Genomic DNA, 18,785 nt, shown 5'->3' on the forward strand with positions numbered 1-18,785 from the left:
TGAGATGTGGGCATCCCAAGTGGCACCTTAACCACTGGGCCAAATGCCTACCCCTGGGTTTTATTTTTGTTTCTTTTTATGGCATTCTTATCTTCCAATGAAGTATTTATAAAATGAATAAAAGCAGAGCTGATTCGGTTGAACTCGACTCAGGGTGAGTGCTTTGCCACCACCCCATCCCTCTTGAGTTCTTGGCTTCCTCAGCAGAACTCCAGACCTCTGAAGCAGCATGTTTGACAAGCATCCGGGGTTTTGACTCCTGCTGGGGCGAGCTGGTTAGGATTTTTTCCCTCTCGCGTCATGAACACTTGGTGCCTAATCTGTAATCTAACTAGAAGATATTCTCTAACAACAATTTTTACTTTGAGTGCTGCTCAGGTACTTGTTCTTCAAAGATAACTGTCTGAGTCGGAGAATATTTTGCTTTAAAGACATAGTACACTCAGGGCCGGTGCTACGGTATAGCGGATAAAGCCACCGTCTGCAGTGCCGGCATCCCATATGGGCTCTGGTTGGAGTCCCAGCTACCCCACTTCCAATCCAGCTCTCTGCTCTGGCCTGGGAAAGCAGTAGAAGATGGCCCAAGTTCTTGGGCCCCTGTACCTATGTAGGAGACCCAAAAGATGCTCCTGGCTTTGGAACGACCCAGCTCCAGCTCAAAGCCATTTGGGGAGTGAACCAGCAGATAGAAGACCTTTCTCTCTCTCCCTGCTTCTGCCTTGCTGTAATTCTGCCTTTCAAATAAAATAAATGAATCTTTAAAAAAAATTTATCCTTAAAAAAGACAACACAAAATTCAAGATTGATTTATTTTTCTATGACAAGGAAGAGGCCAAACACAAATGACTTGTCATACAAACAACTGTGGAAACATGCTAGAAAAAAAAACCTGAATCACAACAGAGGAATAAAATGATCAGCATCTGCAGAAAATATTTAGGAATATTGCCAGTGTCGTCCTGCTTTTTAAAAAATTGTTTTGCATATAAGGAAATGGCTTGGAATGTATGTACTGCAAGAATATTTCAAGTTCTATATACAGGTGTTTGTTTTGTTTTGCTACACATGTATGCTGAGTCTTTTCCATCACAGTGAAGAAAGTTTAGTCAACAACGTGATTTTCCAGAGGCCAATATCACTTTTAGTAGCTTTAATGTGTAGGTAGAGGATTGGGGCTTTTGACATTTTTCCATGGTATTATAATGTCGAAACTATAGGCCAGCCTTTTAAAAACAAGTGCGCACAGATTGCCATATGGCTTTGATTGGGACTGGCTAATGGGGTTGCCCTGAAGCTTTGATGGGTCCAAACAGATCCTAGTTGTCATATGTTCTCTGTGGCCTTGCAGTGTTGGGTTGCACTGTGCAGTGTGTAGGGGGTGGAGCATGGGCGGACATGACCAAAAGCACCAAATACTATGCAACGGTGAGTTCAGAAAGCAGTCAGTTTTGAATGGGCCTGAGGAGGTCCATGATGGTGCTGGTGTCCCGTGGATACACGTGCTGCTTTTCAGCCTCGCCTCAGACTTCCTGGCAGGTGTTAGAATTCTCTTAGCTTAGGATTTTGGTGGTGTGACTTAAGCCTAAATTTGCACACCTTTATAATAAACCTTTATAATCACCCTCAGAGCTTTCCCTCTTGAATAATTAGAAGCTTGTAAAGTCTTACATTCTTGTGTTCTGTTGAGGCTGGAACTTTATGTATTGCTGGTGTGTAATGAGAACATTGTGGCTTAGCCATAGCCTGTTCACTGCGTAACATTGTCTTGACGCATCACAGTGGAGGCTAAGACAGTGGAGTCATGGCAAGCTTTTCACTAAGACACACATCTGCAGACAGCATGGGTTTGGGGCCTTAATGACTTTCTGTGGCCCCTTATTTTCCCCTATATTTTTATTAACAGGCGCTTGTCCCTCACCCCGACTTATAAGTGAAATACAGCTTCATAAATGAAGATAGTAATGAAAGATTTGACGTGGCTGGCAGGCAAATCATGGGAGGTATCCTTTCTTTCCAACTTGAGGTTTTGTAGACCGCAGCGTGAAATTCGTGCGGAATTCCCACCTCTCTGACTCCTGCTTGGCTCTTTGCAATTCCTGAGGCCACCACTCAGCTTCGTACGTCTGATTCTCCCTGCTCTGAGACAGCTGGATGTTCCTCCCTTCACCCCTACACATGGCCCAGCACCAGGCCTTGCCTTTCTCTTACCCTAGGTAGTAGCTGGCTGATTACGGAGCCTGCAAAGGAGCAGGGCAGGCCCCCGTTTCCTGCTGGGCCATGAGCGGTGGGGAGGCCCCCCTGGGATTGTCTCCAGTTGCCATTGGGAGAGGTGGAGCAGCTAAGATTATCCACAAATAAATAAAAACTTAATTTTAACTAAGTCTCTCCTGGGATTCCCCAGTGGCTTGTAGCTCTTATGTTTCTGCTACTCCACAGCAAAAAGAACTAAAATGTTCACCGGGTGGCAAGGGAATGCTCGCTGGCCTTAGATTCAGTGAAAGACCAGGGCGAGCAGACGCTTACATGAGAGAGCGCAGAAAGAAAATTAGGACCAATCAGCAGGAAAGCAAAGATGCTGAGGCTTTAAGGGCTCGAAGCATTCCTGTCTACACGCACTTGTGTAGCTTTGGATTGATTTCCCTTAAAGGAATGCCTCCCTAATCCAACACAGTATTTCCCAGCCGTTTTCATGTTCTCTTGATCTGACAGTTGCGACTGTGTCCTTTACGTGCTGTGTTGGACTGGCTTGCTGCCCAGCCTGCCAATTTGTCTCCCGCAGAAGCTAAGGTGCTGCCTTCTATTAGAGTCTAAACGTGACCCTGAAACCCGTCATTTAGTGCCCACTTGGGAGTCTGGGACAGCCCTTGACAACTTGTCCATGTGGCTAGGAACCAGCCAGCTCTAGGATGAAGAAAAGCAGGAGACGTGTGTGAAAGTGCTCTCGGGCAGTGAGCTGCCTCTCCAGGATGGGTTACCACTGGCAAGGCTGACTTCGCCAGCTTAACCCGCATCCCGTCACCAGTTCTAAATGCACAAAACAAGCCACCAGAGAGATTCCTCTGGTCTCCAGTGCTGGGGGAGGGGTGGGGACAGGGTCCTAAAGGACACTGCTGAAGGGTGTGCTGTCATGTGCGGGGGTCTGCTCGGGGTGGCTGTTACGGGACTTCAGAAAGGGTGGGAAAACAGTTCATTCAAAAAGATGTGCATTTTTGGCTCAGGAGTGTTTTTTAAGTCCATGCCTAGGTTTTGTTTTTTTTTTTTCAAATACGCATTTCCATAAACTTTTGAAGACTTTCGACTTTGTACTTTTTGTAAAGGTACTTTGTTTCTACAAGCTCTGAAATTGTCCTGGTCTATTCTGACCCATCCTGACCAACTGTGTACCCGTCCTGGGCTCAGTCCTGGGCTCGCAGTGTGCCTGCATGTGGGTGGGCTCACGTGCCCTCTCTGCTTACCCCTCCCTTTCAGACTCACGGGTGGTCTCTTTGAGGGGTGGGGGAAAGCGGCTACGCATCTTGTTGATTTGACTCTGTTCTGGGACAAGTGACTTCTTTACACTGATGCTTTGCTTCAGTCTTAACACCCTGCTTAACATCTGATCCCTACTAAGAGGGCCGACCTGGACTGTCTGCAAACACCCACCATGGGCCAGGCCATGGGCTCTGTGCTCTGCTCCCCCCACGCGTGCACAAGATCCTTCCCCCAGCCTGCTTACCCCCCGACTCTCGGGCAGTTTGGAAGAGAAGTTCTAGAAGCGGTTGATGTTCAGGTTTGTGGGGTTTGCGGTTGGATGTGCTCCCATGTGGGTGAAGACCCATCAACCCCTGAAGTCCTGGAAAGGTAGAGGCGTCTGCCTGCCCTGCAGGGCCTGAATGTGAGCAGGGGATGTCACAACGCGCAGAACACAGGGCCTTGGTGGCTCAGCAGGGACACAGTGCTGTGTCCCTGGAAGGCTGATGGGAGTATCACACCTGACCAAAGCAGAGTACCACGGGGTACCGCATTTCACCAACGTGTGGTGCCGCAGAGTATTAATTGAACCAACATGCAGTACCATCTTTATGCTGGTAGGTGGCAAAGCTGAAGGACGTTTTTTTTCCTGGCTGGTGGAGGTGTTTTAAATCCCTGTTCTTCGTACCCGAACCAAAGGGCTTTTGTTGTGTTCCAGCTTCCCCAAGCCAGCATGGAGGGCAAATGTGAGCTTTCTCGGGGTCAGAGTTGTGAAACAAAGCACAAAACAACCAACATAACCTTTCAGAATCCATGACTCCCCTCGCCCCTTTCTGCCCTTTCGCATTTCAAAATGTCACAGTTCTTAAAGGTTACATTTTTGGAAGGAACAGGTGCTAGCATATGTGAAAAAAAAAAAAAACAAACCCAGTCCATTTTGCAGATCTCTGGTCTCTGGGAGGCTCAGACATTTTTGGCTTCCATATGCAGACATAGATCAAAGGGGAAATGACTTCCACGTGTCAGTTGTAAACTAGTTACACTGGATTTAGCTGTGCATAGTTACAGAAGTCAGGGTGGCTGACCCGGCTTGCACTTGGACTGTGCTGCTGTAGGTGGAATATCTGGGAGGTATTGTCTCAATGCCGAGATGTTTCTCGGGACGAGGGACAGAATAAGGGAAAGTGGGAAAATTTCATTTATGTGGCCACTGATCATGGAGCCACCAGCTTTGCTCACCAAAGGAGAGGGACCCCAGCTGTGTTGGGGCTCCAGTGTATCCGTATCAGTATTGCTTCTCACTTCCACCCGGCTCAGCCCAGGGCTTTTCTAACCGGCATGCCCCCAGGACATGCGGGGAGGGTGACAGAGCCGTGGCGTCTGCACCCTATGCCCAGAACATCTGACTCCCTCGGTCTGAAAGGAAGCTTCGTCCTCCTTTGTCAACAGCTCTGCACTTGGCCACAGCCCACTCAGAGACCTCCTCCAGGCTGCGTCACTGAGCTGTGTGTGTGTGAGCTGTGCTTTAGGACTGAGAATCAGGTGAACTTGTTGTCAGAGCGCTGGGTGCACAGGTGCCTCCTGTGTCCCGAATCCCCTAAACCATGGAGGCCTTGTGGGGTCACATCCCGGCCCGGAGTCACCGCTCATCCATTCATGCAGACTGCAGCGCAGCACTGTTTTGACAGCCCTGCCCCTGAATATCGGAAGCCAGGTCTAGTTTTTAAAGTGGAAGAAACCAAACTTGGACTCCTGCAGCTCCGTGCTTGATCTTCTAATAGACTCCTTGGTCCTTCCACTGGGGCCACCTCAGCTGCCATTGTCAGGGCAGAAGGGAGGCGCTGGACACCTGCAGGCTCACGGGGCCAGTACTCTGGTTCCCTCAATATGTGACTATGCTCCAGACCCCTAGACTTCTCAAGGCCAGGTGGGGAAGCAGGTGTTCAGAGACCCCCTAGACAGAGTACTGTGACACACATCTGTCCTCAGTGATTAGCCAGGCCTGGGGTGTGTGTGTGTGTGTGTGTGTGTGTGTGTGTGTGTGTGTTGGGACTCCCAGGACCCGTGCCTGGAAGACCCATCACGAGACCTTACATTAACCCATCTTTGCGCTCTCTGTGTAATTTTGCAGGACAGCTGTAAAACATACTTGCGTTCCACAGTGCATTTCATCTTGCTGTTTCGTTTCCTTCTGCCCCACCCGGCTTTCTTCTCGAGTTGCCAGGGGTGTGGTGGAACAGTTATGTCAGTGGGACAAGGAGAAAGAAACCCCATTCCTTGGAATTACAAATAGTCCCATCCACTCCTTACCCTCAGCTGACCTCCTCCCCAAAGCAAGATTAAACGTTTGGACCCCAAGGCCCCTACCTTTGCCCACCCTGGGGGCACAGAAGAATGTGTTGAGTGTGACGCCCACAGAGCAGCAGCTCCAGGTGTCTCGCTGCCCGCTGGGCCATCTCAGCCATTTCTGGGAAGCACACGGCGGCTCCTGTTGCAGTGCATAGGTAGAGCAGTGGGGGGGGGGGGGGTGTTACTGGGCAGAACGATCTGCAGGTGTGCCCGTGGGGGTGCGCCCCTTGACCCTGGATGCACCTGGGCACAGTGACAGAATGAGGGTGGTGGGTTTTGGGGTGCTGGTCAGAGTACCAGGCCCTCACTGGTTCAGCCCTCACCTCACCCCACCCATGTTACTTGCTGCAGGTGCTAGTTACATGCTAACCAGTGTGGAGCCCACCATGCTCAGGATGCCAAATTCTGGCTCTCGGTCCCTGGCAGCTGTACCCATCGAATCCTTCCTGTGCCATGGTGGCTACTTGTTATTCAGTCCAACACTGGGCATCCTGGGTAAGAGGAGGACATGGACGGTGGGAGGAACCTGGGCTCTCTCGCTCCTCCTACTGCCTGAGCATGACAGCAGAGGGCCAGGGGAGACAAGGAAGAGCCTGAGGCCAAGGGCGTCTCTGACAGCCAGGCACTGAGCTACCACTTGGAGTCCTGAGCCAGTCTTTAGCCAATGGCTTGTCGGGAGCCAGCTTGCAGGTGGTTCTCCTGAAGTCAAGGGTTCCGGGTCTCTGGCCTTGTCCTCCTGGCTCCAGTCTGGGTTTGGAAGACCAGACGGGTGGGGGCTGTTCTTATGCTCCTGGGAATGACAGGTCTAGCTGATTTTCAGCAACCCACACCACCTGGGCGTGGTTGGAAGCCGCTCCAGGCTCCCTCTCTGCCTTCCCTGTGAACCGTGAGGAGACACATTCAAGCGGCAGACACGGGCTGACCAACATGGCTGGGCTGTGTGTGGGCCCGGAGGCTGCCGCCGGCACCTGCGACGTGTCCAGCACCAGGTGCTGGGGCCCACTGAGCGTGGGCAGCTGTCTGCTGTGGGGGGGAGGAGCTCTGGGAAGGGGTCAGTGCTCACGGTTTCCAGTTCTCCAAGTAACTTGTTTCGTCAAATACATTTTGGGGGAAATAAAGTGAAAGCTGATTTCTTCCGGGCAGGAACCATGAAAACCGATGCCTGGAATCGTGTCCTACCCATCTCCTGAAAGAAACAGAAGCCGTGTGTCCAAACAGACTTGACCGTGGGGCTGTTTTGAAACAGAAGAAGCTGCCGGTGCCTTGCTGACTGCATTGTTTGCCTGGCGCTTTCTGACCCGGGCTATTACGAAACCTGACTCAGTCGGGATCCTGATGCATGCTTGCCGAGGGGAGAGGCAGAGGGACCCAGTGGTGATGTCATGCAGGATGGGCACAGGAGCCCCAGTCTAACCCTTTCCTTGGCAAGTTCGTCTGGAACCCATGGCCTGCTCTGTCCATGCGGTGGGCGTGAGCGGCGTAATGAGGGTCCCCTCCATTTCAGTTGTGTTCTGAGAGGGGCCCACTTGCCGCACGGGGTCTGGCTCCTGTTGTCCCGAGACCCCACTGGGGACTGAGAGGGGCCCACTTGCCGCACAGGGTCTGGCTCCTATTGTCCCAAGACCCTGCTGGGGGCTGGGTGTGATGGGGACTTCTCCTGCCTGCTCCAAGGGGACGTCTCCAGCAGGAATGGAGGAAGTGAGGGCAGGTGTCTCTGGCTGGGCCTTTCTCTTTTTCTCTGTGTTTAAAACACTGTGAAAAGATTCTCGCCTCCTAGGTGGCTGAGGTCCGATGACAGTGCCTGCATTCGCTGGAGGTAGGGACAAGGCCTCTTTTGGGTCTGCACCCACTGCAAGCAAAATGCTAACATGAAACGTGGAACCAGCCTCACACGCCGGCGGCTCGCTTGGTGATTGGAGGCAGGGGAGCAAGCATGAGGGTGGGCAGAGCCTTGTGATGGCTGTGACGGAGGTCTGTCCTGCCCAGTCGCTACTCAAGTCAGACGCCACTGGAAGGTCAAGGTCAAGGGAAACGGGAACATGTAGATTATCAGTTCCTGGGTCAAAGGCATTTAGAAAGTGTGTTCTCAGCCCTCCATTCTGTTCCCAGCAGGAGCCCAGGCTGAGGAGGAAGACGAGGCAGGAGAGGTCAGGTGTGCCCCCTCCCACGACCCCCAACCCCCACACCTGGACAGGTTAATCAGAGAACAGGCTGGCGAAGGACTTCCTCAGGTTGCGGATGGTCTCGGCCTTGGCCTCGTCTTCACTGGGGGGCCCGCGCTGGGAGGCGTCGGAGGAGCTGAGGCTGTTGGTCAGGGACTGAGATTTGCTGAAACACAAAGGCAAGGGTTTGGGGAAGACAAGGCCAAGGAGCCCAAAGAAGCAGAAGCCAGGCGTCGAGCCGCATCCTTCACACTGCGTGGGGTGGGCAGGACCCACAATCCAGGACATCTACAGCACGCTCATTTTTAACTCGATCACTTGCTGTGGCCCACGAATGATGTGATAGGTACCCACATGGCCCTCGGCAGAAAAAGAAGGCGCCGGCCTGTGCAGACCTTCCTCTACCATTTGACATCAGTGGTCTCGGGTGAGCGATTCCACTACCGCACCTCTATCCCATTTGCAAAGCAGCCAGGGTTGGTCTAGCTGGGCCTCAACTTCCACCTCCTCCTCCTCGAAGCCCTGATGGCCCCCTGGTACCCCAGCCCCACCCTGCATTTTGGGGTTCTCATTGTGCCAGCCATTGGAACCGAGGGGTGGCCCAAGGGCCAGGCTGCGGCAGCTACTTGCTGAATTCGTTCTCGGTGCCAGGCCATGGGCTGGGTGGGGAGGGCTGGAGCAAGACGGTTCAGGCCCTGCCCTCAAGAAGCTCACAGACTGGTGGAGGTGACAGGAAGAGAGGGTATGAGTTTGTCACAGCATAAGAGTCCTGCGTATGGTCTGCTCGTCACATTAGAAAGCAGGGACTGTGTCACTTCCTACTTATTACTACCCCTCACAGAGCCTTGTCTGGGATGCGACATGGAGTAGAGATTTAGTTCATAGCTGCTGACTTGAGTTGAACCAAGTACTTTAAAGGACTAAGCCAGGGGACTGGCACTGTGGTACAGCCGGGTAAGCTGCCGACTGCAGTGCTGGCATCCCATATGAGCACTGGTTCAAATCCCGGCTGCTCCACTTCCAATGCAGCTCTCTGCTTATGGCCTGGAAAGCTGCAGAGGATGGTCCAAGTGCTTGGGCCCCTGCATCCACATGAGAGACCTGGAAGAAGCTCCTGGCTTCGGACTGGCCCAGTCCCGGCCATTGTAGCCATCTGCTGCAATGGGGAGTGAACCAGTGGATGGAATATTCTCTTTCTAACTCTGCCTTTCAAATACATTTATATAAAAGTAAGTCAGGAGACTGAGGTATTTGTAGCAATGTGGCAGTGTCCAAAATTGGCTCAGACAAAGCCCCGTCTGTCCCGTGGTTGGCTGGGCTGATCTTTCCACGTGGGGACAGGCTGTACACAGATATGCCAGCACGGTGCCAGGGGCATGCCAAGCCCTAACTGTGCATACATCCTGTGGGGTCATTATCATTGTGCCTGGGAGAAGATGGAAGTGCAGAAAGGTTAAGCAACTTCCCTGAGGTCATGAAGCCTTGAAGTGGTAGAGCTGAGATTTGAACACCAGGTAAACTGACCGTAGAGTCTGTCCCATCCACCACTCTGCCTCATGGCCTGGAAGGTTACTTGCTAATATGTATCAAACTAAAAATGCATCTATCTTTGGATCCAAAATACCATTTCATGTATTTTATCTACAGTGTGTCCTGCAATTATAAAAAAAGATACATTCAAGGTTACTAATTGCAGGAGTGTTTGTAAGATCAGCTGTTTCTGTTATGGTGGATTTGTTGGATAAATTATCATACAGCTACATAGTGGAATACTATGCAGCTGTGAAAAGGACAAAGTTTCGGTGAGTGGTGTGGAAGAGCTCCAAAACTTATTGGTAAACACACAGAGCAAGGAATCACATGATATGAATGGTGAATTTGCTATTTGTGTGAGAAAATGGGAGAGTGGGTCAGAACATGCATGCATTTTTTATTTGCAAAAGGGAATCCTGGAAGGACGTACAAGGATCAATAAGCGTGGTCCTTTCTAGGCACTGGAGGAGGAAGGCATTGGACAGGAATGCAGAAGGAGTGAGGCTTTCAATGCCTCTTTGATATCGTTGCTGTCCTTTAGATCCTTGGACCATGTGAAGATACCATCTGCTCTAAAAACTGTGCATGCAAAATCTTAGCCTGATGCCTGCACTGGGTGTCCTGGTTCAGCGTCCCTGCTTCCACTTACCAACGGTGGAAGTGCTAGCAGGTCGTGTGGTCTCTGTTCATCTGCGCATTGGGGATAACGACGCTGTCAACGCCTACGCTTGTGAGAACTTCAAAGAAACGGGGGTGAATATTTGGCCCCTACAAGGAGGCGACAGGCATTCGGTGTGAAACTACGATTGCAGATACTAGTATCTGGGGTTGAAGGAAGGGAGACGCTTTCCAGAGAAAACATCTGGGATCCTTCTTTCTGAACTCACACCGGGACAGACCAGAGGGGAAACAGGATGTGAGTGTGTGTGTGTGTGCGTCTGTGTGTGTGTGTGTGCGCGCTCGTGTGTGTGAGTGTGTGTGAGTGTGGTGCATTCACAAGAACGAAGGCAACAACTCCTCCTGTCCCCATTGTCCACCCTTTGGCAATGTGATCTTGAAGCGCCTCCCATCAAGCGTCTGTTTCTACTTCTCTTGAGTCTGGGCCTGGCGTGTGACTTGCGTTGACTAAAGGCAGCTTCCCAGTTGGACATCAGGTGGCCTTGAAGCATCTGCTTTTGCCCTTTTGGAAAGCAATTCCAACAGGTGAGGATGCTCTGCCTGCCCACAGGGAGGAGAGGCCGTGGGGGAAGTAGGCCCAGCTGACAGCCGGCTCCAAACACCAGCTGTGTGCACGAGGTCCCCTTGGACCATTAGGCCCAGTGGAGCTGCCAGATGACTGCAGCCACATGAGTGATCCCAGGAGAGAAAGGTTGCCAGGCTTGGCAAACAGAAATATAGGATACCAGTTACATTTGAATTTCAGATTTTTTTTTTGACAGGCAGAGTTAGAGAGAGAGAGAGAGAGGTCTTCCTTCTGTTGGTTCACCCCCCAAATGGCTGCTATGGCCGGCGCTGCGCAGATCTGAAGCCAGGAGCCAGGAGCTTCTTCCGGGTTTCCCAAGCACTTGGGCCATCCTCCACTGCACTCCCGGGCCACAGCAGAAAGCTGGGCTGGAAGAGCAGCAACCGGGACAGAATCTGGCGCCCCAACCGGGACTAGAACCCGGGGTACCGGCGCCACAGGTGGAGGATTAGTCTAGTGAGCTGCGGCGACGGCCTGAATTTCAGATTTTTAAAAATGTCATTGGGTCTTCTTCTGTTTCCAAGTCCCTGACCTTGGCTCAGCCCAGCTCTGCTCCCATCCCAACCACCCAACCCCCACCCCGCGCAACTGCCCAGGCACTTACTTGAGATGAGGATGGGGTGGCGCTGACTTCTTGGTCTCTTCGCCCTGCTGGGAGGCGCTGCGACCTTGCACGGGTGGCCGGGGCACAGAGGCGAGGGTGGCGCCCGGCTTGGCGGCCTGGTTCGGAGAGCCGCCACTGGACGCCCGGGACAGCTGTGGAGACCCTGGTGACCTCTGCTGCTGTGGAGAGCCGGCCTGGGGGCTCAGGGGCTGCTGGCCTTGTGGGGAGAGCCTCTGTTGGGAGGGGCTTCCAGACCTCGGGAGCTGAGGAGACTGAGCTTGACGAGGGCCCCCTACAGGTCAAACAAACGGTCAGGTCAAGTTCAAATTCTCTCAGCATTCACATGGCTGCGCACAAATAAGGAGGCTTCAAGGATGTTCATTATGGTGTTTTTTTATGACAGGGAAAACCAGAAAACAACAGAGCTGCCTAAGCACAGAGGAGGTGACCAGAAACATTTAGATACATTCGCAGAAGGAAATTCACTGTGATCATCTCAGACCATACAGCAGACTGACAGGAAGTGACTGAGGATGCTGTTGATAATACATGCTAAAGGGATACTAGGAAGTTAGAAAAATAGGCTCGGGGCCAGCGTTGTGGTGGAGCGGGTTAAGCCACTGCCCGTGATGCCGGCATCCCATATGGGTGCCCAAGAGTGTCCCGGCTGCTCCACTTCTGATCCAGCTCTCTGCTAATACACCTGGGAAAGCAGCAGAGGCTGGCCCAAGTGCCAGGGCCCCTGTACCCACGTTGAGACCTGGAAGAAACTCCTGGCTCCTGGCTTTTGCCTGGCACAGCTCTGGCTGTCTGGCCATTTGGAGAAGTGAGCCAGCTGATGGAAGATTCTCTCTCTCTCTCTCTCTCTCTCTCTTGCTCTCTAACTCTGCCTTTCAAATAAATAACTAAATCTTTAAAAAATAGGCTATTATAAAACTGCCTGTAAGGTTTTATTCCATTTTGGCACGTATGTTTAGAGCTATATGAAAGACCAGAAGGTTACATGCTGAAACCACACGTCTCAGCTAAGATTCTCATACAGTCCATCTGGGATGGTGTCAGGGATTGAACCGTGTCCCCTCCCCATTCATACCCCTCAATGCACTTGTATTTGGAGCCAGGATCCATAGGAAGCTGTGATTAACACAGCATGACTCATGCAAGATGTTCAAACTCTGAAGTCTTAATGTTGAGGGTTGATGGATTAAGGTGGAGCCTTGATCTAATTGTAGCATCTGAGAAGTGGGTCTGAAGGAGGTCTTCAGGTCACCTGAGGGCTTGCCTTGGAGGCTGGACCTTCCAAGAGGGTTGATTATTCAAGTCCAAGGTCTGTCCGGCTGTTCCCTCTCCTTTCTGGTTCACCATGCAACTGGCCCTCCACACCTGCCATGACCAGCTTCCATCATCAGATGAGGCCTATGGGGTCACCCGATCCTGAACCGTAACCTCCAAAGCTATAAATGGAAATAAAGCTTTTCCTTCCCAAGAAGTGCCTCTCGGGTATCTTAGCTACAGTAACAAAAATGTGGATTAACACTGTGACAAAGGTTAAACAAACGAGGGGGTGCTAATCTGATAGGGGTGGTTCCCTTGTAGGAACAGCAAGAGACGTCAGGAGTGAGTATGCATGTGCTGTGCACAGAGGAGAGGCCCCGTGGGGACATGGCAAGAAGACTGGAGAGAAGCGGTTCGAGCGGCCAACCCTGGGGACCTTGATCTTGGGCCTCCCAACCCCCAGAACTGCAAGAAAATGGATTTCTGTGGTTGAAGCTGCCCAGCTGGTGGTGGTTTGTTAATTACCACGGGCGGGCGGGGTTTGTGCTTCTGCGTTTCTAACAGGTGCCCAGGTGATGCTGTCGTTAAACATAGCGGCGGGGCTCTCAGTAATGCTTACGACAGTGGTGCGACTCTGAGGGGTATAAACTTTCCTCTCTTTGCTCACTGACCCTGAAGATGTATTAGGCTGGAAGCAGAGAGGCGCCATCCCTTACTGTGTGGGTTGTTCACTGAACGTGTCAAAGAGCTTTCAAAAGCAGCCTCCCCCTTCACCCAGACACGCTCTAGGGAAGGTGCGGGAAGCTGAGCCTTAGTAAGAATTCCTCTCCAGGAGGGGAACCGTGGGGAGCTCCCAGGGGGTGCTGCCTTCTCCCTGCCACTGCATACGAGGTGTTCAGTAGAGACCCACTGGCCGTGCTAGTTACAGAGGTGCGGGCTCCAGCTCCTTTTAGCTCCCAGCTTCCAAAGCTGTCTGAAATGCTCTCAAAAGGGCAGAGCAGGACCTCATCATGGTGCCTTTGGACTCTGCAGGGGCAGGTGCACAGCCTGGGGCGAGCACAGCGCCAGGCAGCCTATCTGCCTCATCCGGGGCTGCAGGGTCAGGGCTGTGCGCTTTGCTTGCCTGGGGCCTGGGAATCCCGCTCAGTCATTCCTGGGGAGGGGCTCCAGCTGGGGGGGGGGGGCTCCAGCATCACCAAGCTCGTGACGCCCTTGGCTTGCAGGTGGAAGCTTCTGGGCTCCGGGCACCCTTGCAGCAGCCTTGTGCACGAGCCATTGTTACCGTCCTCATATGCGTAAAGAAGCGGAGCCCCCGATAGACTGTGGCTTGCTCAAGGGGCCACTTCTAAGACAGGCGAGAGCCAAGAGTCAAATCTGCCCTCCCCACCTGCTCTCCCCACCCAGTCCTCCTGGGGTCTTTGTGTGAGTTGAGAAAAGATGGCTTCCTCCAGCCGAGTGAGGACTGGATATCAGATGTCCTGTCTGCTGGGCGCATTTGTGGAGGGCAGGACCTGTGCGTCTGATGACCCCAGGGGCCCCAGGTCCCTGCTCAAGCCTTGCCTTTAGCCAGCTGTGTGATCGAGGATGAGTCATGTCTACCTCACCGAGACATGGTGTGTGCCTGCCCCCCCCCCCCTCGCCGCCTCCGTGAGCTCTCTCTTAATTAGATTAAATCACAACACCAGTTTGGTGACTGATTGCACGTGACTTTGAGTAACTGCCTCTTTCGAGGCTATGTGTCCCAGGAGATTGGAGGCTCCACTGATCTGAAACTCAAAACGCCCATAGGGTCGGGCAGGTATGCAAAATAAATAAGCAGGTGAACCTAAGACAAGCTCTGTGGCTTTAGGTAAGGACCATTTCTCTGAAGAGAGGTGAGCATAAAGAAATAATCAGCGGACCCCCTGTGGCTATGGAAGTGACAACAAGGAGGGGTCGGGTGCCGGATGGAGGGGCCTTGGCTCTGTGCGGGGAGCAGCTGTAACTGAAACCCCAGAAGGTGCTGTGTGGCTGGAGCCAGGCTGTTTCTTGGTATGTCAGAAGCTGGAAATCTACATTTTATGCCAAAGTTTCTGATTTGTGAATATGGGAAACTTTATATTTTCTAAACTCACTGAAGTCCAAGAAAACACTTGCTTTCTACTTTTATCTCAAGTGCCCTCCTCCCCGTCCCCCATCATATCTTGGAAAAATCTGGGTACTCTTGAATTCACTCTTTGTTGAGTCCCTAACATACACCTAGGGTTCACCAAGAGTCACCCTTGTTAGTGCTTTTAGCTTCTTGGCAAAGCAAACAATTTAGTATTGCTTTTATTCAAGCACATAAAGCAAATATGCACTTTAGGATATAGGTAGTATTCGTCTGAGCCCAGGACTGGTGCAAAAAATTAATGCGTATTAAAAGAAAATGTCACTGAGTTGGAAATGAACAATGGATTCGAAACAAGTTAATAATGTGAGCTTGTTATTTGGAGAACTCAATGAGGATGACGTTTTGAAGTTAGCCTTGTTATTTTTAATCTGAATATTAATTCACTGGGCATTTTCTTTCATGCCCTTAATTGGTTTTAAATGGATTGTTTTTCAGCTCACTAAACGTGTGTTTAGCCTCATGTCCCTTAATATAATATGTCTTTATCAAGCGTGCCTCTACCCGGGGCCAGGCAGGAAATGAGAAAACAGTAGCTCTCTGTTGTAAGGAGACTCCACTCAAACGTAGTTTTAAAAAGTCAGTCCTGGGGCCGAGCGGGAAAGCAGGGGGCAGGGAAGAGGCACAGCCAGGAGCCTGGTAGGGTGCTGAAGAGGGAGTTCTGGACTATTCCCAACTGCAGCCTGACAGCCAGGCAGGGAGAGAGGTATAAGGATGTGCATGTCAGAATTGTTAGCAAGACAGACGCCATTAATAGTGAGAATCATGGAATAGCTGTTCGTAGTACATCGGCTGTCCCAAGACCTAGCATCTTCTGAGCACTCTGCCCTGAGCCAGACACCTTGCTAACTGCTTCAGTGGCGTTGTCTCAAGCACAAGACCCCCCCCCCCCCCATCACTGTGGAAACCAAAGACCTGGAGCCGGATCCCAACTCACATGGATGTGTCAAACGGCGCCCAGGCTCGTTTGTACCCAGCTGTGTGCACTTGGGCAGTTGCGCTGTTCTGACACATGGTCTACCTTTGCAGGAAAAGCAGCCTGGGTAAGCAAGATGGATTGGTCATTTCACCTAAGACCTGCACCAGAGGAAGCCGCTGGAGGCCCACGGCTGCTTCCTGCCCCCTCCAGAAGCAACACATCTGTCGCTTTAATAAAAGTGACTGGGAAGGCCACGACATGACAGTAATGACCTCTGTCTGATGGGTGTTTTAGCAGATCCTTAAAAGGCTGCGGGGCTCTGGGCTGGCGGGAGAGCAGTGCGTGAGCCCACAAGGCTTGGAGGGCCAGGGGCGATGCTAGGGGCACTTGCTGCAAACCTGTGTGCGAGGATGCCCGGGTAGCTGACTTTCCTGTAGACACCTGCTTAGCTACCAACACGAGTTCGTCTCATCTTGTTGCCAATAGTTCTTCGTTATCTAAATGAATGGTAGCATTTACGCAGGAATGCTAGACTACTTTTGAGGAAGAATAGCACTCGACCCAGCTTTGGATATAATCTTCTGCTTTTCTTTCTTCTCTCACGCTAGCTGGTTGGCCCACGATCTATAAACAGGCACTGCTTGTGGCTTGGAAGAAACACGTTCTAGAAAGTCTCAAAGACCAGACTTGGAAACCTGTCATGTCCTTGTTGTGCCTTGATTTCCATCTCTGTACAGAGGACAGGCAGGGCACCTGCTTTTGCTGTAGAGAGGCTGGGAGGATGAAAATGAGAAAAGAGATGGCAAGGTCTCTAGCACAGTGCTTGAGCCTAACGGGACTTAATACACCTGCTCTCTGTCTTCCCTTTCTTCTCTCCTTTAAAAAAAAAAAAAGATTGATTGATTTATTTGAAAATCAGAGTTAGGAGGGGGGAGAGAAGATCTCCCATCCACTGATTCACTCCCCAGATGGCTGCCGAAGCTGGGAGCTTCTACCAGGTCTCCCCTGGGGTGGCAGGGACCCAGGTACTTGGGCCATATTCCACTGCTCTTCCCTGGCCATTAGCAGGGAGCTGGATCAGAAGTGGAGCAGCGGGGACTCAAACTTTAATGGGAGACAAAGCTCGCTCTGCAGGTGGAGTGCGTGGGCCTATTCTGTGGATACAGCGGCAGCCTGGATCTTGCCAGAATGCCTCTTGGAAACCTTGCATGCATTCAGCCCCCACTCTGAGATGGCCTCTCTCAGTCCCTCGGCCTGGGTCGTACCTTGTGGAGGCGGCCGTGGCTGGGGTTGTCCCAGCTGAGGGCCCAGCTGGGCCTGCCCTGGGGATTTCGCTGGTTTGGTCGGTGGAGCCTGGAGCGGGCAGAGAGGAGAGAAGCCTGCTGATGACTCACAGCCACGTACAGGGGCGTGCACAAGTCTTAGGTGTATGCCCCAGCGTATTTACAGGTGTGTGATCCCCACCAGAACCTGCCCAATCAGAAGGCTGCCCTGTGGCTCCGTGCCCCCCACCCCTGCAAGTCCCTGGAGTGTAACCATTATCGGACACCTAATAGTGTATGTGGGGGAAGCTGGGGCATGGCGGAGGGATGCGTTGAGTTTGTTGTCCCAGGCAGCTGGGGGTGCGAGACCACTCCTTGGAGAATGCTCTCCTGGCAGTGAGCATGGCAGGAAGAGCTCCGTGGGAGCTCGTGGGGTTGGCGGATGGAGAACGGACGACACAGTGGCCTTTCCTGACCGGTGCCTGGGGGCACACGGAGGGTACGTGTGTACCTGCACTCTCACACGCTCACACACTCTGCTCAGCCGAGAAGGCGGAGAGCCAGAAGGGGCAGCAGTAAGGAATCTCTGCCCATGAGATGTGTTTTCCCAGGGTGGTGGTGGGGGAGGCAGGGCCGCCAAGCCTCCCCGCTCATCCCTGCTCCTGCCTGGGGGGCGGCGGGGGAAGCTCTCCCCATGCCCAGCCTTTGTCCACACCCCGGCCCCGGCTCTCGGAGGTGGTCTCCTCAAGGGGCATCCCCTTGGATTCTCTGCCCATCCCCAGAGAGCCTCGCGCGTCCCAAGGCTGCAGATCTTTGATCTCACCCAAGGTCTCAGGGGCGAGGGCACTGTGGCCCCTGGTGCCAGCAGGTGGCTCATTTTGGAGATGACAAGGTCGGCCATCAGCTGTCTGTCCTCTTCCACGTGCTCTCCGATCAGGGGCATGGAGCTGTCCATCACCTGTGGGAGACAGGCAGGGCTGAAGGACCCCAGGCTGGGAGAGCCTGGCCCTTGGGCAGCTCTCAGGGTGGGCTCAGGGCAGGAGGCGGAAGGGACCACTAGATGGCGATGTCCTCCATGCAAACCGCTCAGCCCGGCGCCTCCAGCTGGGACCGGGCCCCACGGAGTGGCCTGGCTTCAGTTCACAGACGCCGGGCTGTGCGGGGCTGCTGGGAGCCTTCGCTGACCTTTTCAATGTTTCTCTTTGGGGAGCCCGTGTCTGCCCCCTCCTTTCTCATCCGGGCCCCCTCCCAGGGCTGGGGCCGGCCTCTTCTCCTTTGGCCCAAGGTCAAGGCTTTCCACACAGCCGGAAATGGTGAAGTGGGGGCTCCATCAAGACCAAAGAGCGACACAGGGCTGGACGTGGCCCAGGGTTCAGAGGGAAGAGAGGGGGTAAACGGCTGCTCTCCAGGCCCTGACAGAACACAGGCCTGGGGCGAAACTTACTGCACACACAGGGCGCTGGGCCGATCCCCACCTGAGCGAAGTGCTTAGGTGGGGAGGGGCCTGAGCGATCCTATTCGTTCGTTCTGCTCTTTTTGCAGAGGGAGAAAGGCCTGGAAAGGAGAAGGGACCTGCCCAAGTCACGGAGGCCGACGGTCCAGGTGGGTCTCAAGGCATCAGGCCTTGGCAGCTCTGTGAAACTGTGGGAGTTGTCACCCTCTGTCTCTTCCTCTACTGTAGCAATTCAGCTGCCTGCACTCTCTCATCGAGCCCCACCCAACCCGCTGTCTTGTCTCCCTTTTCCCGAGCTCTGGACTCACCAGGCTCCCCCACCTTAGGCAGGTCATTCCCCCCCTCCCCAACACCTTAGCTGGCTCACTCTTATCCATCAGGGAACA

The 18,785-nt window shown here is 52.8% G+C and overlaps 1 protein-coding gene across 5 annotated transcripts in view; it reads right to left on the reverse strand.

Annotated features, from left to right (window-relative positions):
- Positions 1-790: 790 nt before the first annotated feature.
- Positions 791-18,785, reverse strand: part of SYN3 (synapsin III) — a 457,275-nt gene continuing 439,280 nt past the window's right edge. For 3 of the 5 annotated variants that reach the window (XM_008257067.4, XM_017341626.4, XM_089306860.1), the window contains 4 exons: positions 17,770-17,904; positions 16,950-17,037; positions 11,342-11,633; positions 791-8,127 (listed from right to left, as the gene is read on the reverse strand). In XM_008257067.4, the coding sequence (XP_008255289.3) occupies positions 7,995-8,127; positions 11,342-11,633; positions 16,950-17,037; positions 17,770-17,904 (648 nt within the window). In that variant the 3' untranslated portion in view covers positions 791-7,994. 5 annotated transcript variants of the gene reach the window in all.

This window comes from Oryctolagus cuniculus, chromosome 11 (genome assembly GCF_051225735.1).
Source record: "Oryctolagus cuniculus isolate XC-2025 breed Fujian yellow rabbit chromosome 11, ASM5122573v1, whole genome shotgun sequence".
Classification (NCBI taxonomy): Eukaryota; Metazoa; Chordata; class Mammalia; order Lagomorpha; family Leporidae; genus Oryctolagus; species Oryctolagus cuniculus.